At 42.5% G+C, this 24,381-nt stretch overlaps 1 protein-coding gene across 8 annotated transcripts in view; it reads right to left on the bottom strand.

Moving 5' to 3' along the window:
• The window catches only part of trrap (transformation/transcription domain-associated protein), a 145,672-nt gene extending 126,318 nt beyond the window's left edge, over nt 1-19,354 (bottom strand). For 6 of the 8 annotated variants that reach the window (XR_014602266.1, XM_084078675.1, XM_084078678.1 and 3 more), the window contains exons 1-21: nt 19,245-19,354; nt 17,619-17,808; nt 16,365-16,414; nt 15,158-15,268; nt 14,567-14,671; nt 13,738-13,821; nt 13,432-13,488; nt 12,636-12,761; nt 11,859-11,936; nt 11,416-11,504; nt 10,739-10,835; nt 10,306-10,444; nt 9,912-9,990; nt 8,406-8,640; nt 7,341-7,680; nt 6,231-6,328; nt 5,333-5,527; nt 4,671-4,862; nt 4,380-4,545; nt 3,511-3,767; nt 2,732-2,932 (exon numbers count right to left, since the gene is read on the bottom strand). Coding sequence is in view for 7 of the 8 variants with exons in the window: in XM_084078675.1 (XP_083934801.1) it covers nt 2,732-2,932; nt 3,511-3,767; nt 4,380-4,545; nt 4,671-4,862; nt 5,333-5,527; nt 6,231-6,328; nt 7,341-7,680; nt 8,406-8,640; nt 9,912-9,990; nt 10,306-10,444; nt 10,739-10,835; nt 11,416-11,504; nt 11,859-11,936; nt 12,636-12,761; nt 13,432-13,488; nt 13,738-13,821; nt 14,567-14,671; nt 15,158-15,268; nt 16,365-16,414; nt 17,619-17,739 (2,820 nt within the window). In the remaining variant the exon portion in view is untranslated. The remainder of the gene's footprint in view (nt 1-2,731; nt 2,933-3,510; nt 3,768-4,379; nt 4,546-4,670; nt 4,863-5,332; nt 5,528-6,230; nt 6,329-7,340; nt 7,681-8,405; nt 8,641-9,911; nt 9,991-10,305; nt 10,445-10,738; nt 10,836-11,415; nt 11,505-11,858; nt 11,937-12,635; nt 12,762-13,431; nt 13,489-13,737; nt 13,822-14,566; nt 14,672-15,157; nt 15,269-16,364; nt 16,415-17,618; nt 17,809-19,244) is intronic. The other 2 variants (XM_084078676.1, XM_084078680.1) reach the window with 1 other exon arrangement.
• Nucleotides 19,355-24,381: the final 5,027 nt, after the last annotated feature.

The following is a 24,381-nucleotide window of genomic DNA, read 5'->3' as shown; positions in this document are numbered from 1 at the left end:
CGCCAGGTTGAAAGTGGGAAGTTTGGCAGGGACAGACAATGAGGAATGATGCAAAAACAAGGGAAATTGAGCAAGAGCGGGTGGGAAAAGGGAATTGGTGAGAAAAAAAATAGTACCGGGAGGCAGATGAAGGGCAGAAAGAAGCAGAAATGTGAGAGGGCAAGAAAATTCATTTTCAGACTTGTGTGCCTTAATTCCGCTGGGAGTATTTTTTGATTGGCGCGATACCTTGAAGAGAGGAAATATAGTCTAATAAGTGTCATCTGATCTTGATTGCTTTTCCATTTTCTCTCATGAGAAATGTCACACACATGCATAAGCACACACGCACTGAGCCACACAGCACTCAGACAAAGCCTTTTGGTGAAAATGTGTCATTTCTCAAGCTGTTAACAGCTTGAGAAATGAGAGTGCACCTGTCCTTCAGGACAGTTTAGAGCGCTGACTTTAGGCTATGGTTACAGCATTTTGCACTTATTCAACAGGTTAGGATGAGCTGCTTTGGGTTTAAAAAATGTGTAGTTCATATCATTTGAGCCTAAATCCATTCTTTTAAGTTCATGTATGAGTACGGGACGAGTCGGAATATTATATACGAGTGCAAAACAGGCATGCTGTATATTTATGGAAATTATTGCGAATTTGTATGTGTGCACTGTATGTGTGCACTGCCTGCACTGCCTGTGTGCAACCAACAGAGTGCGCCAGAGTGCAGTCAAAACACACACACACACACACACACACACACACACACACACACACACACACACAGTCCGTAAATACACAATATTTTCGAGCTGCGTTCGCTTCCAGCGTTCGCGCGTCTTACTTGTAAGCAAAAGGCAGGACAACGTAAGCATGAGTGTCCTATAACGCCACACAGGCGTACATGAGGATTCTATCAGTTGTGTTAATCCCAAGGGACAGATCGAAGTTGACTTGGTCTTTTGTGCAGCTATAGCCAACGGCACTCGCACACACACCAACACTAATGAAATTACATCTCAGGAGAGATGGAGGGTGAGAAGAAAGGAAGGGAAAATGGGACAGGTGCAAGGAATGTTTAATTACATTAAGCTACATACATTTTGACAAGGGGAGGGGTTGTAAGAGTAGTACCAGGGATGGTATCGGTGGCATCCATCTTGAAAAGCAAACACAATTATTGAAATGATCGTGCGTGTGCTTATACTCCGCTTATACTCCATCATCTCTATACATCGATCTGCAGTGACTGTCTACACATGTGTGCTTTCTGTTGTGTGTGCTGTGTTGTGTGTATGCAAGTGTGCGTCTCTGCCAAGGGTTGTGTCTGTATGTGTGTGTGTGTTTTGCCCGTGGCAGATGCAGGAGAGAGGGAGCGGCCATTAGTGAGAGTAAATAATGGCATCATGGAGGCCCGCACTAGATTGATGATTACTGACTGTGGATGAGGGAGCCATGATAGATTTAATTACCTGGGGAACACACACAGTCTCCTCTCTCACAAGCACACTGAAATGTACAGGCGCTCACACACCCACACACACACACACGAGACACAAAGTCACACACCTACACACACCAGCCAGATGACAAGGATCCATTGCCCTCGCTACAAAGCAATCACAGAGAATGTGAGTCGTTCTTTCTTGCCTGCTTCTGTCCTTCCTTGCCCAAATTGAAATACAAAAAAAAGGTAAAAGGAATGGATAAGAGCTATTGGAAGTGTTTTGAAGTTGTGTGTGAGAGTGATGTCACTGCTAAACTTTCCTCTTCAGTACCCCATAAGCGACTGAACGGAAGAAACAAAAGGACGTCTTCAAACTTCACGCCGCAAATCATGAAACTCTCATTTGTTTGAAAGCATTTCCTTTGGAGCGCATTATCCTCTATTCAAATCAAATAAACAGTACAGCAGACATTGTGCCACAACTAAAAGGCCTGCTCGTTGTCATGTAGAATGTATTCATTCATTGTTCATTTACTATGTCTTGTTTGTTTCTGTGCATAATACGTTGAGCATGAATTGCATTTTACATCCATCTGCAAAACAAAAGTTTCCCATTTTGGACTGATAAACCTCTCAGCTTCAAGTTTATCAGTCAAATGGCCACAGTAAGAAAGCAGCTTTACTATCTGTACATGTGGGGATTAGCTTTTCAGCGTGTTAGAATTTAAACTAAAACCACACAGTAAATAAACAACTGAACACTGCAAGACAAACCTCAATCACACACCAGATAACGTCACAACAAGGAATTTTTATTTTACCACATGGCGTGGTAAAAAAAACGTGGTAAAATAATAATCTTTTATGTCTGTCGTGTGTGTGTGTGTGTGTGTGTGTGTGTGTGTGTGTGTGTGTGTGTGTGTGTGTGTGTGTGTGTGTGTGTGTGTGTGTGTGTGAGACACGTGTCTGTGTGCCTGTAGTTAAACTAAAGGGAAGCTGAAGTTTTCGCCCCAAAATCCTTTCAACATAGGACGGAAGACAGTCAATGATGTCACCTAAACAATCATCACTGTCGTTATGGTAAGCTTGATATCACATACCAAATGGACTTCTGTAACTTTCACCAGCAAAAAAAATTAAAAATTAAAAAAATGATTAAAGAATAGCGGTAATGAGCTCAACCCCGCAGTATGCATCACATAACGGTGGTATTGAGGTTATGTGGTTATTGTCTCAGCCATAAACAGAGGCTCCAAAACCTATATACTACACACTGATCAATGGTGTCAAGAGTCCTACCTTCTCCATGGGCAGCTGGATGGAGGCCTTGCAATCGGTGAATTCAGCCTTGATGCTGGGTCCCTGGACCTCTGTCACCACATACTGAAGCCTCTGTGACTCCTTCAGCATCTTCCTGTTGCTACCTCCAAACTTCCCCAGCACCCGGTAGGCCACGTGAGAGATGGTCTCTGCTGGGTTGCGTAGTGTACGCCACAAGGCCTGCAGAAAATAGCCAAGAATGGGAGAGAGGATAGGATGGGGGTGGGGGGGGGTGGTATGCGTGCGTGTTCAGGATGATAAGCCCAGTTTAGATCAAAAATTCATGACGAGACAAGATCATTTAGAACATTGCAGACTGCAGTGGATAATTGCAGTGGTGTGAACTAGCCCATCTCAGAACATCTGAAGTTGTGAAGTTGGCAGCCTTCTGCTGAATTGCATTAATTCAGTTTCCAAACATTAACTGTGTCAGTTGTCATCAAGTAAGACCACCGTCTACACAAAGAATGAATTTTAGAATGAGCCGTTGTTATGGAAACAGTTAACTGGGTTTGTGCTTTCTTAACAGGGTGGTTTTAGAATGTTGCCGACCACGTTGTGTAATTCTTTAGCAATTAGTCAACAGCTCCAATTCGTCTTATCGCAAATCTTGGCCTTAAACATACTCCAATAACACACACAGCTGCTAGTCGTGGCAAAACAGCTCATTGTTATACATTCCACCATGGAAGCTAGCCACCAATGTGTTGGTGTGTGACAGACAACTTATATGGATAAAACATTGCACCAATGCTTACCTGCATGAGCTCAGCCCTGACAGGCTGGATGTGGTCGTACAGGAAGTCAGGCTGCAGGTTGTCCACACACAGCTCCAGCGTGCGAAGGCCTTGGCTGACCAGCGTCTGAGAGCCGTTGAGGGCAGAGACCAGCGGGTCCATTAGCATGGGCAGGTAGGGCAGCAGGGAGCTGAGGCGGACCGGCACCGTCAGACACAGTTCCACAAACAAGTCCTTCATGTGTTGCTTGTGGAGACCACTCTGCAACATGTTGAGACCTGGAGTGCACAAAGGAAATTGTAATTTAAGTGAGAAATCTCAGAATGAGTTTTGTAAAAATGGGAAGAGTCTCAAGAAGGCTTATTAAGCTTACCAATTATTCATCTTGGGGAACAAAATAATGTTGTTTAATTGTTTCTTTTTACATTGGTAGAAAAGCTGATTGGGTCGAAAGCTTAGTTAGAACTAAGCATGTAATGGAAGGAGTCAGCCAAATCAGGTTAAGAAAGGGTTGAAGGTAAGAACAGTTTCACAAAAAAACTAGAAAAATCGGTTATAGCGCCACCATGAGGCTGGTTTGAAAACTTTCCGGTGGCATTTCTTCCTCAGCCTAGTGGGAATGTGCGTGCAAAATTTAACAGCAATCACACGCTGCGTTCATGATTTGAGGCATTTTGTTCAAAACGGACCAATCCTGCAAACTTTGGAAGCCATGGACACACGGACCGACGGACAGGGGGCAATACATAGTCTCGGCCACGCCTTCGGCCTGGCGGAGACAAGGAGTGGGGTGATATGACAGCCCAAGAACACTTTCACAAACAGCTTGCTATATTTCAGCTTCAAGGATTTTCAAGTTCAGGCAGCAAACACAGCGGTGTATGTCTCACCTTGCAGAAGGTTGGGCAAGAGGGGCAGGAACTCCTGGTAGAGCAGGTCATGGCTGCCTCCGCCGATGGAGCGGAAGAGGGCTCTGAGAAGCAGGAAGTAGTTGTATGGCTCCTTAGCCGACTGGGCGAGCTCCATGGAGCTGTTCACTATCTTATGGAGGTGCGGCTGGGGACACGGATAGATGGAAGTATGATGGATACTCAATGAAATAATCTGAACAGAAAATGTTATCTTCCTCTTTTATTACAATAACTAGACAGATTGTAATTTACAGTAACTTGTAAATTTACCTTGAGCATCTGTTCGTTCTCGGCGGCGAACAACGACACTGAGCCAAACACCAGTTTGAAGAGCTTGAGGTAGAGGTTGGACAGCTCCACGTTGGAGCCCATCTCAGGTAGCCTCTCCAGGAGATACTCCACCAGGATGGTGGCAAACAGGGCCGACGTCGACAGGTTGGCCAGGAATGAGTTTGCCACAATCTGGGACACAACAGGTCAAGTTCAAGCATCATCAAGTGAAGCCTTTTTTTTTGTAGAGTACATTTCACACAAAGTAAAAAGGCATTTAACAAATCTATATAAACAGATTTACAAAGTGCATTTATGTGCTCCATACACACAAAATAAAATGTAAATACAAAAATAAGAATCATGTATATTCGGACTGAAGATGCTGCAAGCTGAAATGTTAAATAAATGACTGTGCTGTTCCAGCATTTGGACAAACACACCTGCTTTTAAACACCACAGATCAACACCGATCAAAAGCTTCCTCCTGTGAAGTTTTAATTGTTTTTTTGTTTGTTTGTTTTTGCTGCTTCTATTACCCAATTCCCCCCTCAGGGAACATGGAATATGGTTAGGATTGATAACGAAACAATTGTGTTCCAAGCCAGGAAGTTCCACCCATTTTCTTTCAGTTGTAATAACCATCTTAGGTACCATCTTACCTGCAGTGCGTAGTTCTTAGAAATTCTCTCCACCATGTAGGGCACTGTGGTCTGAAAGATCTCCTTGAAGGTCAGTGGGTTCATCATGGTGAAGACACCGGCGAAGTGCTCCAGCACCTCCTTCTCCTCCTTCATGCGCACCGTCTGGCAGTTGGCCACCCTGATGTAAGTCTGCTGGTTGTTGGCAACCTGTACCTAGCCAAGAGGGTGATGGGGCGCTGTGACACCATGCTGCTACAACATCAACTTAAGTCACAACTGTTCTGACAACCAATTGTTTTTTCCAGTGGTAAACTTAAGTAAAGTACCTTTACTTAAGTACTGTACTTGAGTACAATTTTTAGGTATTTTTACTTTAGTGGAGTATTTCCAATACTTTTACTTCTACTCCACTACATCTCGGAGGCAAATATTGTACTTTTACTCCACTAGAATTATTTGAAAACTTTAGTTACTCGTTACTTTGTAGATTTAGATTATTATTACAAAACATGCATTACCCACTTCAGCCCTATATACATTTCGACCATTTGAAAACTTGTGAAAATGGACATTCTGCATAATGACTGCTTTCTACTTTTGGTACTTTAAGTACATTTTACAATACTTTTGTACTTCTATTCAAGTCATTTTTTAATTACGGAAATTTACTTGTAACAGAGTACTTCTACATTGTAGTAGTAAAGTACAAAATGTGAGTACTTTTTCCACCACTGGTTTTTACTGACAACTGCGGATTGCAATTTCAATCACACTTTAACCACTTTCACCCTTGCTCACAGCACGTTGCATGTTGTTGTGAGTTGGCCAGAATAGGGACGGTTCATGTGGTTAATGACCCACAGTTAAAAAAAAAACAAGTCCATTAGAGGAAGCCTCTGCACTGTGCTGGTCGTACCTGGTAGATGTCCAGGGCCTGCATGGCGTACTTCACCAGCTTGATGTAGATCTGTGTCTCCTTGGGCTGGAGCTGCTTGTTGGGAATAAACTGTGCCTCTGGGAATCGAAGCAGGAAAGGGAAGTTAGCTAGACATTGTGGTAGGTCAGCATTTCATATTATTATTGATCTACAAGTAGATAAGCATTTTCACTATTTTGGGGTGTCACCGCTGCACAGCAGCTTAAAGGACGACTTCACCATTCCATTTTCAACCTATCTTCATATTATTGGTACTCACTAATGCTCATGATAAAATTGTAAAAAAAAAAAAAAAAATCTACTCTGTTTGTGTCTCATTAGTCTTGCGTGGCCAGACTGCTGCCTCACACAATTTCCTAATGTTTCCGGTCATACAGTCTGGAGCACGGAAACTCTGATCATGAGTAAAATATAAAGCGGATGTGAAGCCTCCTCCCCACTTCCGTTTTGTCTTTACAGTCGCACAAATGTATCTTGTAAATGTATAAATGTAAAGATATTTTAATACATTTAAAACATAAAAGCTTCCGTTACTCGGATTTCGGAAGGTGTAGTTCCAGACTATCACATTCGGAGATGGTGGAATTGTTGTCTGGCTACGTGAGACAGTGTCTCATAGGAGGGCTGTGGCCAATTCAGAAAAGCACCTACCAGTGACATCATCATTTTGGAAATTTTGGAAAACAAGATTTCACATTCTTGATTTTGATTAACGTGATAACAATGGCTTCCATTATTGCATGCTAACTTCCCAGGAATAGAAAGCTTGTTTCTATTAGCTTGGATTCCCCATTGATGATGTCACTGGTAGGCGGGTTTCTGAACTGTCCACAGCGCTCCTCTGAGACACAGACGGACAAAAATGGAACCATATTATAATGAGCATTAGTGAGGACCAATTATATGGTTATAAGGTTGAAAATGGGTGAAGTCGTCCTTTACGTGGTTGGTCAGGCTAATCAATTTAAGTCGATATATATAAAGGTAATCAATTGAATAATGGAAAAGAAAATATTCAATAGTTGCAGCCCGAATGTATAGTAGCATGAGTGAGCATAGAAAGCCAGGGTATCTGTCCCATCCATTCACCTCCGGGCGCCTTGCATGACGTAATGCCCCAAGTGATGGTCTTCACCCCGCAGACCAGTGTCTTGACCAGGCTGCGGCAGTCCGACACCTGGAACGTCTGCTTGTCCTCCTTCTCCCCCGGCCGGTCGAAGGGCGTGGCGGGAGCCGGGGGTGCCGGCGTGGTGACGGGGGTGGGTGGGGCGGGGGGAGGAAGGGCCGGTGTGGTGGACGGCGTCGGGGTGGCGGGGACGCCCGGCAACGCCACTGGGTCCACCACGCCCATCTCCGACTGCGGCTTGCACTTTTTGAAAATGGTGACGAGCTGGTAGCGTGCGATGGTGTGGAACTTGAGCACAAACACCTGAATGGATGCAGAGCAGGTCAGAGAGGATGGGTCACTCAGATAAATGTCTTTACCTTCCCCATCACCCCATATGGATAGCATTCAGGGTTTGCATTTTCAATCCGGTCAGCCAAAGAACCCAAAAGGTCAGATTCAAATATTCAAAATCAATATGTAGCCTATGAAAATGTTTCATTTAAGACAATATTCTGCTTGATTGTTTCGCACATTAGACGTGAGTTGTAAGTAGCTGTAGCCAATGACCTGTGTGACCACTATGCTACCAAGAATAAAAAAAGAATATTTTCGAGCCCTCGCCAATACATTTCACAACTCTGTAGATGTATCTTTCCATTTTATAAATCTGTGTTATTCTATGAGCTAACATTACATCAGCTTAATTTTGCAGCATGCTCCCTCTTGGGGATAGTGCACTACAGCAGCTCTATGACTGCTGTAGTGCACCTGCCTGAATATGTACAAACAAACCACACACACCTAAAAAATCCAAGCACAGAAGATACATAATCGTCATCTCAGCCTACAAAATTGCTGGTCAACCACTAAAAATGAGATGCCCGGTATTAAAGAAATGTGCGATGTGATGTGTGACTACAGTTTTCTTTGCCGTTGTATTTTTCCTGTCTTGGCAATTCTCATGTTTCACAACACTGTCAACATTCTACCATCAACAGTGGAAAAACAAAGCTGCTGCAATATCCAAATGAATCCTACAACCGTACCTCCAACATCCTCATCAGGATGTCCCGGCCGTTGCCATTCTCCTGCTCAGACTTGGAGCGGATGCAGTCCACCAGGTTGAGCAGCAGTTTGCAGGACATGGTCTGGATGTTGCTGGGCAGGGACTCATCGTCGATGTTCTTGGCGAAGAGCTGCACGGCCAGGGACAGGTCCGTCAGAGGCAGGTTCTGACGCACATGGTGCACCAGGTCTGCCAGTGTGCTGTAGGCCAAGGGTCTGGATGGAGGCAAGGGCAGGAGATACCTTGAGTCACAAAACATCTTAAATAGGTTCTTCAAAGTACCGATGAGCTGGCCAGATGTATGGAGAACCGGGATGACTGGAAGCGACGATGGAGGGCTCGTCCGAGGACGACCTAGAGAGACTGCAGTGCATTAAATGTGAAACACTGATTGTAAAAACGAAAACTTCAGTACAATATTTCACTAATTGAATTCCATCATGTCATGTCTCCCTTCTTTCTGACCTTGGACTCCTGTCTCTCTACTCAGAGAATGGGAAAGTGTGATGTTATTGTGTCAGATAAGCCTCAAATACATGTTTTTTGTAACTCATGACTTTGACAAAACTGAATGGGCAAAGGCCTGAAGGTAAGGACTGAGAGCTGGCCAGACTTTAGCGGTTCAGCAGTTTGATTGTGCAGCCCTATAAAAAGATAAATAAAAAATATCTTATCTATTTCAAATTTGCAACGGTGAACCAAAACAGAAAGAAAATATAAAGAGTATTCTTTGACGTGGACACCAAGGACATGAGTATGGACCTTGACAATGTAACTTTGGGAGAAGGTGTTTGTGGAGTTTGCCTTAGCACACAGAACTTACTGCCTTCCTCTGACCTTACATTTGATTTACACAAATGGGTGGAGAGAGGAGGGGATGGATAAAGACAACAGAGGCTTGACTTAATTTGAGAAGTGGGGCCAGGATGGAACTCACTCAGGAAAGAGACACAGAGAGGAGAGACGAAGATCAAGAGAAGCCAGAAAATGAGCTACAAAAGGAGGAGAGAGAAAAAACAGGGAAACAAAGAAATGAGAGACAGGGAAGAGGTAAATTGCTGGTGAGTTAATTGCTGATATTGACAGCACTGCCAGGTCTCATCTTGCCGTCTCATACCCGCCCATAACTAACAAGTTATGACGGTTGACGCGGTAATTACCGCAGCTTAGGAGGATTGAGGGAGCTGGATGGATGCGTTGTCAACTCCAACTAGGGGGCGGATGTCTGACACCAAAACAAAAAAACATTCAAACTACTTCACCCCTCCGGAAAGAGGGTGCACGTTCTGCAGCCGTGGGCTGACAGCCGCTGAGTTGTGGTGCAGTGCTCCAGACGGCCTCCCCAGAGCGCTTCAATGCTTCATTACTATGCTACGACTGCTTGGCACAACACCTGGAGGGAGCGATCATAAGGAGTGGAAGCAGGGTTCTGACACCTAACAGGCTCACGCAAGCATGATCACGAGCACACACTGGTTGCACTTACCGGAGAGTCTCCCGAGCAGTGTAGCCAGAGCCAATCAGGATGGATTCATCAAAAAGTTTGTCCATGCAAGGTATGAACTCTGCAACACAAAAAAGGAGATAAACTTTTAAGTAAGCCGTTCCAAGATGCCGTTCATGGTACGATATCGCCAAACGGCCATGTCGTACAATGACAAATACTAAAAATATTCAAATGCAAAGCAATAGCTGGTCACAGCTCATCGCGAACGTTTCATTTGAAAATAAATCATTTAAGTGAGTCTGTGATTCACAAACCTGTAAGATACAGAACTGAGGGGTGAGGATTATTGAGGGAACAGGTGAAAGGTTGAACATGGTATATGGTGTACGACTGTGTTTGCATACATGACTGTATGTTGCACATGTGGACTTACGGCTGCGAAGGTCGGTGGTGAGGATGTGTTTGGCAGCAATGAGCAGCTCCTTACGGAGATGTGCCGTTTCCGAGGGACAGTTGGATAGCAGCTGCAGCATGCCTTTCACCATCTGTTGAGAGTACTTCCCCACCAGGTCCTGATAGGACACACGCACATAGACACACACACACACACACACACACACACACACACACACACACACACAGAGGATAGACCGTCAAAATCGTCAGTTATTTATACCTTATAGTATAAGGTTCCTATCATACCAGGATTATATTTTTTTCAGCAACAGAAACTATCATCAAAAACTACTACTAATAACAAAATGCTGAGTAAAATACATTTCATACTATTAATAATTTGTCATATTTGGCCTATATTTAAAACATTTGGTGGACATAGAGTATTTTTAGCTGGCAAACAGACATACCTGGTAAATACGGATGATGTAGGCCAGGAAAGACAGGGTCTTGATCTGCGCAGCGATGAAATCGGCATACAGCTCTTTGTTATAGAGCTTGTGTTGCCTTTGGAGAATTACGACATTGTTCAAGCACACATTTGCAAACAATGCGTTTAGTCAGAGAGCCCCATCACAGCGGGTTATGATTTTGCATCGTCATCGTTTAAGGCGCCAATTATAGAGGCTGAAATTACAAGCCGTATCACACAAGGGGGGCCGATTGTTTGTGCCGGGCGGTTACTGCCCGTCATCAGGAAACTTTCCATACCTGCCAGACTTCTACTTTTCTAAATTAGCTCGGCTCCACTTCGTTCCTGCTTGGAATGCTTAATGCAGACGCTTTTCCTACCCAGAGTCTTAACCTCCCTGCTAAGCCAATTTCGACCATTTTAGACCCCCCCATGGACTTTAACTCAGGCTTCAGCGGGTAAAGTGCCAAGCAACAGCGTCTGCAAATCCCACAGCAGTCAAATCGATTATCCTAAAACATTCCTAAAAATAACAAAGTCAAAAGTTTGATTTCAAGTGGTCTCCCATCCGTCCCCATCCCAGACTACGGCATATGACAATGTATATACGCAAGAAATGGCACACACACACACACAAAAACATCTGTAGACATACAGTCCACAGACATGTCATACCTGGCCTGCGGAGACACCTGAAGCATGATGGTGTTCATGATGAGTGGGACAAACTCTGACACCACATTGTGGATGTTTAGTTTGTACAGCTGAAAGGGACGGAGCAAACAGAGGAATGTAACCTCCACTTATAACAAACAAATCTCATTTCAAACACTTCAGCATTATGCCGCAACAAAAACGTATGGGGCCTTGTTTCTATGAAGGAAGACAGACAACGTTTTACTCCATGCTTACTGAACTAGAGCCTCACTTTGGCTCCAAACCCAAAGGGGAAATATCCAGGAAAATAAAATTCTAGTTTTTCTTCTCTATGCGAGGAACAGTCTGCTAACTAGTCGGTTTAAAGACATTACTGTTGGGTTACAATGTAATAGTATGGCATCTGCAGTACAGTTGTGAAATGAATGCATAACCACCTCTGATGAGTATAGATGGCTTACCTGGTACATCAGCACCACTATAATGGGCAGCTCAGCCAGAACTTTGAGAGACAGGGACCCGCGTGGTATGATGGTGTGCTATAGGTGGAAAGTGAGTTGCAAACAAAATGAGTTTGACACACAAGTTCACACTACTCAACGCCCTGAATGTTACGTGTTCAGGGTGAATGTAGTTACTGTGCTTTGAATGTCCCTGACTGCATGCATCTCAAGATGTATGGTCTGTGTAGGTTATATTACGAGTTGTCAATGCTTCTCTTTCACACATCCTTAAGGCCTGCACGTGCCTTGTATTTAGTGAATAAAGGGATTGCAATACAACTAGACAAAACACATTAGTAAAGTAATCCTTTCTGATCTGTTCTGAGGAATGTGATTTTCTTTTATCCATCTAAAGTAGGATCCATGTTTTCTGATGTTTCCGTTTGTGTGACAACATGGTGTTCTGCTGTCATCCAGTGGTTACCAGCGGTATTGCCCGAAAAGGACAAATTAGCGCTGTGGATTTGATTATGTACCAACCAATGTATCGAAATGTGAAGTTTTACAAACGTAATGGGATGAGGCTATGAGATACTACTGCATGTAAAGTTACTGATGGTTGCATATGGCCTGTTAAGTGTGGCTTTACTTTATGCTCCGGTGGTCGCAAGCGAGTGGCGTTAAAAATGACTGATTTTGGTGTCTTCATTTCCTCCTGCGGAGTGTATTAATGCGGATGGTAAGTGGTCGCCTGTGAGCCAGGCTTTGACAAATCGGTTTATATAGCGAGCTCACCGTTCTCGTCTCGCTGTCCTCCCGTTCAGGTGCGGTCTTCACCAGCACTGAGGTGATCATACCCACCATTTCCGGAGAGGGAACGGTGTTCTCTGCTATCACCTGGGGGTTCTCAAAGTAACGGGCCTGGTCATAAAGGAGAACAAACGGTTAGAGGAAATTGATTTTTTAGAATTGTGGCAAGAGAATGAAAAAGAGAGAAAAGCCGGTGTGGAGAGCTAGACGGCAATGCAAGTGGAAGAACAGGGAAAACGGAACAGAGGCAGGTTTAATGAAAAAAATAAAGTAGCAGAGAGAAGAGTCATTAGGGAGAATTGGAGCGAGAATTTAGAAGTGGAGTGCAGGAGATGTTGTAGGCGGGCGACAAGAGACGGAATGGTGAGACATGGAGGGAGGATTGATAGGAGAGATTAGAAAGACAATTTAGTATTGAGAGACAAGAGAGGGAGATTGGATAGAGAGGCGACAGGGAATTAGAGGTGGTGGAGGTAAAGTACAGAATAAAAGGTCCGCCTTACACACCAAGGGACATTTATTTTGTGCAATTAATCTACCCGAAAATATGTATTTTTTTAAACGGTTGTTTGTATCATGAGTATATTCATAAAGAATGCGAATATTACGCAGAAATATGTTTCGTCAACCTGTATGAATGAGAAATCAATCCGGAATGAAGAAAGAGTGGAGGGAAACAGAAGGAATGAAGCAGAGGGGGAAAGGGTGGGAATAGTAATAGAGGAGAAAAGGAAAAAATAATGAAAAAGGAGATTTTTTTCACACCCCTGGTTGTACTTACGACGACTTTGGGCAGGTCTTTGTAAATCTGTTTTACGAAGTCCAGAAAATGATGAATCTGACAGAAAGAGAGGTTTACGCCCATTAAGATGATTAGTCAAAAAAATCTGATTACGCTTGCAAATCCCCTTGCGAGCCTAAAGTACAAGAGCACACTCATCATTCGTGCACGTCTTGAAGTTTTCTTTTAACCTAGTTAGGCCTATGAGGAGGAACTCTCTATTTTGGGACACGGCAAATATACATTAGCCCCGTAATATAGCAACCCCCCCCAAAAAAAAAAAACTAAAACAGGGACGAGTCGCACCTCTTGAGAGATGGGAGGACGGAACTGCTTGTGCAGCTCGATGATGATGCGGAGGCAGATCAGCACGTTCTCCTCACTCTCAATCTGGAAAAACATGAAAATAAAGCAGACAGGTTAAGGCTTCACATTTGACATCTACACAGAACAGACAAAACAGACAAAAATAACTGTTTAACCCATTAAGACCTGAAGCCGATTCTACAAATGTCTTTTAAATCCCAACAGTATTCTAAAAAAACATATGTTTCTATATGAGTGACAAGGACCCACAAAATGATGTGTGTTTGACCGCCGACTCTCATCTCAAAATATGTTGTTCCAGGGACCCCCAGAAGCAAAGATTTGAGTTAAAAATATTTGCTTTAAAACAATATATATTTAAAGATTTGCACACATTTTCAAGATTTTTCAAAAATAGCCAAAGTGTAAAATAATGCTTTTAGCTCAAATCAAAAAGTGCCACAGATGCGTTCCAAGTCTTAATGGGTTAAAACAATATTGGGCTCAGTTCGCGGTTGCATTTAGCAATAGATCACCAATGTTCCTGGCAACCTTGCTTTGCTCGGCAGTGGGGGGGCTCTCAGATCTTATCAGTTTTACTTTCAGCGACCAGATTGATTGAAAGGTACATCCATCCAAGACAGACACACTGACACTCGCTCTCACACACACACACGTACCTTTCATCTGGACTAAAGCGTATCGCTCTCATCACATTGCCCCCCTGCCGAGCATAGCTACACATATCCAGAACGTATATTTAAACGTCAATGAACTTCCACCACTTCCAGTAGAGAAGTGCAGGGTATCAAGCGAAGCCCCTCCGTACCTCCAGGAAGCGGAACATCACCGACAGGATGTTCTTGGTGTGTGGTCGGAGGTGCTCATTGGTTGGAATGCGGTGAATGATCTCCAGTACCAGCTTCCTCAATTGCTGCAAAGCACAAAACAATACTTAGCAATATACCATGGGCTAGTTTCTAAATCGATCTCTCATTCATTCTATCTCTTCTAAAAGATTCTGGTTATTGGCTTAATAAATGGATGCAAAGATATCTGGCCCTTCTTTGGGGGATGGTCTAGGTCAGGGCTTCTGAAACTTTTTTATAACACAACCCCATATTATGAGGGAAATCTTTTGGCGCCCCCATTACCCCACCCCCCCTCAAGTGGCCGTCCTCTTCACGTTGGTCGCGACAACCTCCCTTTTTTTTTTTACAATTTCTTGATTCTTAAAAATCCAATGCGCGACCCCAATGGCACCTTCCCGCGCTCCCACTTTGGGTCGCGACCCATAGTTTAAGAACCGCTGGTCTAGGGGTTGATAAAGAACCTGATGCTGTTATTTGTCCTGAATAATGGCGTCAGCAAGAAATGCCCAAGATGTCCAATGTAATTTTTTTGGCTTTACCACGCCTACCTGTGTGGGTTTCTCCTGCAAGAACTGCACTTCTCCATCCTGTAGGAAGGTGAGGAAGCGAGGGATAATATGTTCCAAGAAGGTGGAGTACTGGGGTGATGACGTCACATTCTGAAAATGAGGAATTGACCAAAGAAATGCAATTGGGTTTACTCGGCATGCACGTCACATATTGCATATTGTCTTGTCCATGGAAACATGTTAAGACAATGTACACAGTACATTCAAAGATCAAGTAAGGTAAATCAACAGGAAATTGCTAAATGTACTTTTCCATACTTGAGGCGATTGTTAAAAATGTTCTAAATCCTAACAGTTTTTTGAAAACAAATTGAAAAAAAATGTTCAAGATTTTTCAAAAATAGCAGATCTACAAGCTCATGGTTGGTTTGCCACTGAAATTTGCAGTTCAATTTAATTGGCAGAATGCATCAGAATTAAGTCCCTCTCAAATTAACTCAATATAGTCAGTTCACACTGTCAATAAATAAAATATATAAAATCAGATCAGAAAGTGTTTGGGCTGTCCTGTAAAGGCAGTCGAGCAGGTGCAAGGGCACTTGTTGGCTACTACTATGCAGTGGTGTTTTGGTCGACTGTCATTTTTTGCGGTACGGTGCGGTGCACGTGCGTGCCATCAGGACACATGGATATCCAACTATGCTTATGCATTATGGCAGCACTTTAAAGAATTTGAACAGACTGACTGACAGGGTAGCTTGTACTACCTGCCAAGGTCGCAGCGACAAATACTGAATATTCACTGTCATCTTTACATCGCGCTGCCTGGGGTTACTTTGATCTACCACCATACAACCTCTTCCTCATTTTCATTGGCTTTCACAACGCTGTCAGGTAACCTTTAACCCATTAAGACCTGAGGCGATTCTTAAAAAAGTTTTCTAAAATCCTAAAAAAAAAATGCTTTCAAGATTTTTCAAAAATAGCAGATCTACAAGCTCATAGAGCGGCACTCGGTGCCGCGCTATGAGCTTGTATATCTGATATTTTTTAATAGCCAAAGAAATCTAAAGTGCACACAGATGCGTTCCAGGTCTTAATGGGTTAAAGAACCGATCTCCATACAACACTCAAATTTATCAACGCTTAGAAATCCATCATTGCGATCAAACTCTGGTGGAGATTAATGACAAATGACTTGTCTGCCATTACAGGGTGGGGAGAGAGAACTATTCATCAAACTCACCTCAAAGTTCTCGCTGACCTCCTGCATCATCTTCAGCTTGGTCTCGTCGGCTGGATGTTGAAGGACAAGAAGCGCACTCGTTAATCATCACAGCTAATGATACGGCTCCAATGTTCCTGGCAACCTTGCTTTGCTCAGCAGTGGGGGGGCTCTCAGATCTTATCAGTTTTACTTTCAGCGACCAGATTGATTGAAAGGTACATCCATCCAAGACAGACACACTGACACTCGCTCTCACACACACACACACGTACCTTTCATCTGGACTAAAGCGTATCGCTCTCATCACATTGCCCCCTGCTGAGCATAGCTACACATATCCAGAAACTAGACATTCCTATTGAGAACAGATTGTGGTACGTTTGTGCAGATTACAGAATACAGATTTTAGCATTTAGTGATAGCATTTACTGAGTGTGTGCAAGCGTGAAAGAGACTCATGTAAAATAGTCAGTGCAAACACACAAAAACGTCCTTGGGTACATAACTATCTTGTGCAAGTCTGAAGACCAATAATGCAAACGTGGATCTATGCTATTGACAATACCAATACAGATGAATCACACCAAGATAGTGTCAATCGGGTTAGACAACATGACAGATAGTTTTACATACATAAGAATTATTTATCTTACACTTTCATATTGTCGAGTCGACTCTACTCTAATTCACCAATTTTACACAATATAAAGGTCAGTACTTTTATAACTAAGTAAGCCTTGCCGAGCCATGAGGCCCGTAGGGCAGGAGCCTGTACCCCCCTGGACATGACGCTAGTATGTTGCAGGGACTTTCCCCCAATCCAACCTTTGATGCCGAGTATCAAGCAGGGTGGCATTGGGTCCCATTTAAGAGTTTTTGGTATGACCCAGCTGAGGATCGAACCCCAAGCTCCAATTCTCAGGTAATCTACAAGTTCACAATACATCTCAGTATATAGGGCTGAAGTTGTTCATTTCAACTCATACATGGGAATAAAGGATTTCAAAGTTCATTACACTGCAACATGTAGCCGTCAACAGAGGTCACCTGAACAGAATCTCTCGAGGGTTACCGTTTAAGTGGTTACGACCTGTATTATAGTATATGCATATGAGCACAAAATAAGGAACAAAGCCTTGTGTCCCTCCCTTATCAGTTCAATGAGGTCTCCTAGTTCCCCAATTTCAAGGGACGGTTGGCAACTCTACCTCAATCTACTCCAAAAACATTAGCACAGCACCTATTTAGAAGTGTTAAAATCTATGAACTCACGTGTGTTAGTGTCCGTGAGCGCTGCCACGAACTGCAGGTACTTCTTCATCAGCGTGGTTTGGTCCACCACGGTGGGACTAGGGGTGGGCACAAAGGCCATGGTGCCAGCTGGGAGAGACATGGCTGCGATGGGGCAGGGGGCAGACAGTAGTCTGCACCAGTCTCGAGTCTCACAAGAATTTCATAAACACTGCACACGAGGAAGAGGAAAAAAACAATTGACATGGGAAACACTTACAGATGCCATTTTATTATGCATATATCTAAAGACAAGAGTGTACATTTTCATCAATGTTATAGCAGGGTACTCACGGATATTTGTTAAAAAAAAATGTTTGTGAAAAGGTCAAAGCTCTATATTCTGACAATAATCATTTCAAAAGAGTGTTTGTTCAGTACTGGTCTCCCCATCTCTCTAGCTCTTTAATAAACAGAAAATACATTTTCAGATGGGTTGCCAATTTCAACCGATCAGGAGAGAGTACCAATTGATCAGCTTCAATTTTACATTGTTGCAGTTTCAATTTTGTCAGCTAATTTCTTTGTGTCATCACTTCAAATTTCACTTGTTTATCAAGTAGGCTATCCCATATGATGTTGCTGTCGGGCAGAAGCCATCTCCATATTTTATGTAGATAAGGCATTCATTTTTCGTACATTAATGCCCTACCTACCTCATCATACAACAGTGCCACACAAAAGCAGTGAAAATAGCAGATCAAGCTCGGCTATTTTCACTTTCAGTTACTGAACAACCACTACAGCCATGATCAGAATATAGAGCTATTTTACATGTATTTAAAGTTAACAATATAGCACTCACACACTACAATTTAGGCATTTAGCAGACGCCCTTAATCCAGAGAGAGGTAACACATGAGGAAATACATCAAATGCACAGAAAGTAATCTAGGATCATAGGTAAACCAAGAAAGCCTAGCATGAGACTAATTGATTGAATAATTTATTAACGGTGTACAAAAAAGTACAGAAAGTATAATTTAAAACAAATACAATTCTAAAAGGATTGAACCCAAGAAAGCACTATGGCTAGTTTCCATTAGGGTCCTGTCAGCGTCAGTTTCATTCAATTCATGGGTCTAAACAGTATAATATCAAAAAAGATCAATAAATTGTAGACTGAAACTATACACATAGTATACTAGTATAGTATGCGAGGTCTACAAATGACCTGGCATCTGTCTAAATAACATGCCATCTAATACACTACCTTTGTGTTTTGTAAACACTACAAATGCGACAACAAACACATGCCGCTCGGGCGAATGATGGCGCTTGATTATGACATCACTGCTTATGCTCAGAGCATCAGCTAGCACATTCTGTCCAGAAACACGCTGCAAAATATCACTTAAATAACTGCATTCCTGACTTCAAAAGCTGGCCCTGCCGATGTCTGCGGTTCATTTAAATAAGCGACAGTGCACTCTTCAGAGCAAAACAAACCAGGGACAATTAGCTCTTGTCCCAAACACCCGAGAATTAGCACCGTAGCTAAGCTAACGAGCTAGCATTTCCCCAAAGAAAGAAAGCGCTCGCGCAGCCAACCCCCAAAAACTCAGTTTAAATGAAAAAATAAAATAGAATAAAAAAAATTAAAATTACCTTTTTCTCAGTAGAAATATTGTTCATACTTTTAATGCATGCAAAAGGGACTGTAACCCATTAACAGACGTTATATTTAAAGCTTAACTTCGTAATAATATGCATCCCATTCAGACTTACCTAGTCCCACCGACAGGATGAAACTGTCTGTGTCACTCGCCGCGCTGCCGCCGCTGAGCGGTGTTGCCAGGTTGTGTGAGAGAAATAAGCAACCAGGTCTATGAAAACAAGCCCTAAAGAAGCGACCACGACTAACCCATATACGTTCAGGCTATTTAAATAGCCAATCTACAAGCTCACAACGCGTCACAATGCGACGCTTTGTGAGCTTGTAGATCTGCTATTTTCAAGGAAAAATCTTGGAATATTTTCATATCCACAAAATATTGTATGGGAGTCTATGGCACAAAATATCTTCAAAGTCGCGCATAATAAGCGGACATGGCAACACTAGCCACCGCTGAGCATTCACCACATAGAGCCACTGGAAAGATGCTAGATCACTCCGCGTAATGTTTATAATATTTTACTTAATGAAAATGTGCACACATTGATATCATGATTTTATTTATTAATACCTACGTTTTATTATATAAGTAACAATTACTAAATGAAACCATATTTTATCAGACTTAACACTTATTCTAGTACTCGTGGAAGGATACATAGTGAAATCCATGGGTTATAAGACCATCGTTTTCGATGGTCTTCTACCTCCAGGGATGTTGGTAGGCGAGCAACGGAGCAGGTTTGCGGGTAACTGCGTGCCGCTGCCCGTATTATATATGCACCACTCTGGTAGGCCTATTTTATTTATTATCCATCGTAAATGGAATGTAAAACGCAATACCGCTCTTTAAAAGTCGTGGGCAAATCATTTTGTATTTTGGATTTCTGTATTGTATTTCGATTACATGTTCTTGCGGAATACCTTGTCATTCACCAGTTTGAAAGTTATTATTTCGCGACAATATAATTACAATCAATTCATAGGCATCCGAGCAGAATAGAGCTTGAAACAAAATAACAAATGGAAAATGGGAAGGGAAAAAAAAGTTAAATTCAACAAAAAAATAAACAAAGTTGATGACAAAAAGATTTAACACATTTTAAGTAGCTCACAAGCTCAATAATAAAATCCAACTGCAGTATCACTGCATAAACTATCAGTCCACTACAAGCTCTATGCCAGGGGTAGGCAACCTTAGGCACCGGTGCCAACATTGGCACAGGGGAGGGTGATCACTGGCACACACTGGCATAAGTGTGTGAGAGAGGTTTTTTCTTTTAAATATAAAAAAAAAGTTCAGTCAGTTAATTTAAGTCCCCTCACACAAATTACATCCTGTACATCATTTTACATTCATTCAAACTCCTAACTCTGACTGGGGAGGGAGTCTGGGAGATAGGTGGGTTATTTCTCTGAGTCTATCAGTCTAATGATCATATTACTGATTTGAAAAAAATATTTCTACAGAATAAAAAAAATGTTTGTTATGTAGGCCTATAGACAATCAAAATCAGTTGGAAATATTTCATTTTTATGTGGTGTCATAATTAAACGTAATGTTGATATGGCACACTGACTATCAAGACAATTAAAACATGGCACTTCAGGTTGCAGACCCCTGCTCTATATGATGTAGCCTAGCCCTAGCCATCCCATACTTCTTGTTAGATAGGCCCACTGCACTGATAGGTAACCAGAACTTGTTAAATAGGCCCACTGCACTGATAGGTAACCAGAATAGTGGGCACCTGAGAACTCACACAATTTTAGGTGCCCTCTCATGTCATGTATGACTGTGTTTTTCACTGCCAAATAACATATGGACTATTTATTTGCTGTCAATGTAGACTGACCATACTTGTTGCTTGGGGCTACCACAAGATGGTGCTCAACTGAAGCCTGAGCACAGTTACATCCTACTATCCTACTATAATTCTAGTAACCTCTGTAGTGGTGGTGAATTCTAGTAACCTCTGTAGTGGTGGTGAAGACACCCGGTTCTCCTCACTGGCTGGACCAATTGCTCTGATTTTGCACACAGCCATTGACCATTACCATCTGAACACAACTGTGAAGCCCGTTTTTCAATTTCATCAAATCTCAGCTTCTTATTAGCGTTTTTCTGTCAAACACTGTCGCCATGGTTACGGGGCTGCCCAGCTATGGGACGAACTGCCTCCCGGGTTGCCAGATCATGTGCGCATATCCCCCCACGGCTGCGCTGCGCCGACCGGGTATGGTCTAGTTTATTTAACTCTTATATTAGTCTGTTTGTAGGTCTAGTGACTCTAGTCTGGAAAGATTCAGCTGAAATGTAAAGCTAATGAACTCCTTGTGTAATGTATATCTCAATGGCATCCATGGGACTGCATTGTTTAATCTGTCCTGGCTCTGCTCTGCCTTTTTACTTTTAATAGATGGGTTACTGAGCGGCCCATGGGCCAGACCAGATATCTGCACCATTTGAGTGGCTATAACCTTTCCAGGATTTCATATTTATTGGACATTTTGTTATTTACCCCTATTAGCGCCATTTCCAAAAAGCACACAAACTGCCAATATCATATTTAATCTTGAGCAATGTGTTTGAAACCGCATACAAAATGTTGTTGTTTTGAAATTAAAGATGGAGAGAAAAAAAAGGATCTGGCTACAAGGGCAAACAGCCAACAAAAGGTCACCACCTGGAAGAAGCCCTGAGGAGAATTTTACAGCTTCCAACATGAAGCATCAGGCGTTATTCACAGATCTTTTTGAGAATTCCTTATTCTTCACCATGGAGCTGGCTATTCCAAGTACCTAGACTCTCTCCAAGGGGCAAGGGCCAACATGGTTTTTCAGCTTTCTGGATTTCCTATACTTTGATATGTGTTTTTAGACGGTTAGCTGACCCTCTAGGTGCCACGATGTAAAATCTTTCTTCAAACATCATACAAAATCAAAAGAATAATTTCAGGTTGTATCCTACTGTTCCATGCCACATGTTTTGACTTGTATGACACAGCAGGACACATTGCTCACTCAAGGCCATACAATGCCTGGAAGCACTTTGCAAGAAATGGAGGCGAGACACCTGTCCCTGTTGAGTCAACTATTCAAAGTCCTAAAAGAAAATTACATTGTGGAGGAAAACATAATTGGTCTTGCAGAAATTAGACGAAAAACTGCATGTTTAGAAAAAGTAGTGTTCTCAAATTGCAGAGCTTGAAGTCAGGCAAGCTTATGAGCTGAGAAAGCTGGATTGTTCATGATAATCAGACATGAAGGAGAGTGCATAAGATTCAAAAATAAAAGATGAGAGTATTATAGCACACACACATGCACACGCACACGCACACCCACATATTCTGTACAGGTTGAATTTGTTTTTACAAATACATTTTCAGTGTCTGTTGTTTGAATATTCACTGGAGATGCTCATGTTAACCACTGGTTAAATACATTGAAGATATATGTTTTTTTGTGTCAATGAAGCAGTTAAAACAGACAACAAACACTGGAGAAAGGTCAAAGCACCCATTGACCACTTATAGTGACTTACTTTACTTACTTACTTATCCTCTTCGTCCCGGTTGGGGCATAAGGCCGCAATCATACTCTGCCAGTGAATTCTGTCTCGTGCTTTGGCCTGTGCTTCGTCCCAGAAAAGACCCATCTCCTTCAGCTCCATCATCACTGTCCTTCGCCAGGTGATCTTTGGTCTACCCCTCTTTCTCTTCCCAACTGGGGTCCATCTCAAGGCAACTTTGGGTAACCTTTCATTGGGCATCCTCAATACATGACGAGCCATCTTAACCTCCGTCTCCTTATCTCAAGGGACATATGCAAGCTGCCTGTCTTCTTATAAAGTTCCTCATTCGAGATTCTATTTGGCCAAAAGATGTTGCAGATCCTACGTAAGCAGCTATTGTGGAAGACGTCAACTGCTTATGAGGCTTCCAAGGTATGTAAAGTCTTCTACACATTCCAACACCTCTCCATCGATGGTGATTGGACGGACAGAAGTGTTATGCCTCGCCAGTTGTCACAGTTTTTCAGGTCACCTTTCTTAGGAAGCTTGCATATAAGGCTCTTGCTCCATTCCCTTGGTATGGCATTGTGCTCCCATATCTTGGCGAAGAGGTCGGTCAGCACCCTGGAGGCTGTGGTGATATCTGCCATCAACATTTCTGCATGTAGCATGTCGATTCCAGGGGCTTTTCCCCGCTTCATATCCTTGATTGCCGTTTGTACTTCAGCTTCGGAGGGAGGATCGGTGTTAATACCGATGTCATCCAAAGGTTCTGGATCTGCAGGCTCTTCAGGTTCTGGTCCATTGAGCACTTCTTCAAAATGTTGGGCCCATCTTTCAGCTTGTTCCCTTTCAGTTGTTATCAGTTTACCTTTTTTATCGTTAACTAGTTTAGTGTAGATGTTCCTTGGTTATCCTATACACTATACTGAGTTGTCCTTTAGCTGCAGCCGTCTCTGCTTCGCTTGCCAGGTTCTCGAAAAAGGCTCTCTTATCCCTTCGGGCACTCCTCTTGACCTCTAAGTCTTTCATCTTGTACTCTTTCTTTGCACGTTCAGTTAGCCTGGGTTGCCTTGCAGTGCAACAAACACTGGAGAAAGGTTAAAGCACCCATTGACCACTTATAGTGACTTACAATCACTCTATAATGCCTTATAACAGTCAGTACAATAAACTATACAATTATTTTGCAACTACCGGTATGTATTACAATTATGAGAATTATGTACACTATGATCCTTGTCAAAAATAGTGTCCAGTAATTATGACATTATAATATGTGACATAAGTAATTATTATTATTATTTATAATTTGTTATAATTGAAATACATCATTATGAGCACCAGTTTGTCTAAATGATACAGTATAAGCAGAAGATTATAATGCATAAGATGTATGAAAGCATCTGCTTATAACCCTCATATTATGAGGTGCATTACCTCCTGCATATACTGTATATATCCTTAATATAACTAGCAATCAATGACAGCTGAAAAGTAGTTCACCCCAAAAAAATACTTATTTGGTGGAGTCACTCAGTAGGAGACTCTTTAGGCAGCTTTCCATATGCATGGCCTTAAGAGTCTCCTACTGAGTCTCCTACTGACCGATGACC

This window comes from Gymnoscopelus microlampas, assembly GCF_963454915.1.
Source record: "Gymnoscopelus microlampas genome assembly, chromosome: 14".
NCBI lineage: Eukaryota > Metazoa > Chordata > Actinopteri > Myctophiformes > Myctophidae > Gymnoscopelus > Gymnoscopelus microlampas.
Note: the sequence above shows the minus strand (reverse complement) of the source record. Positions and strands in the feature narration are given on the sequence as shown.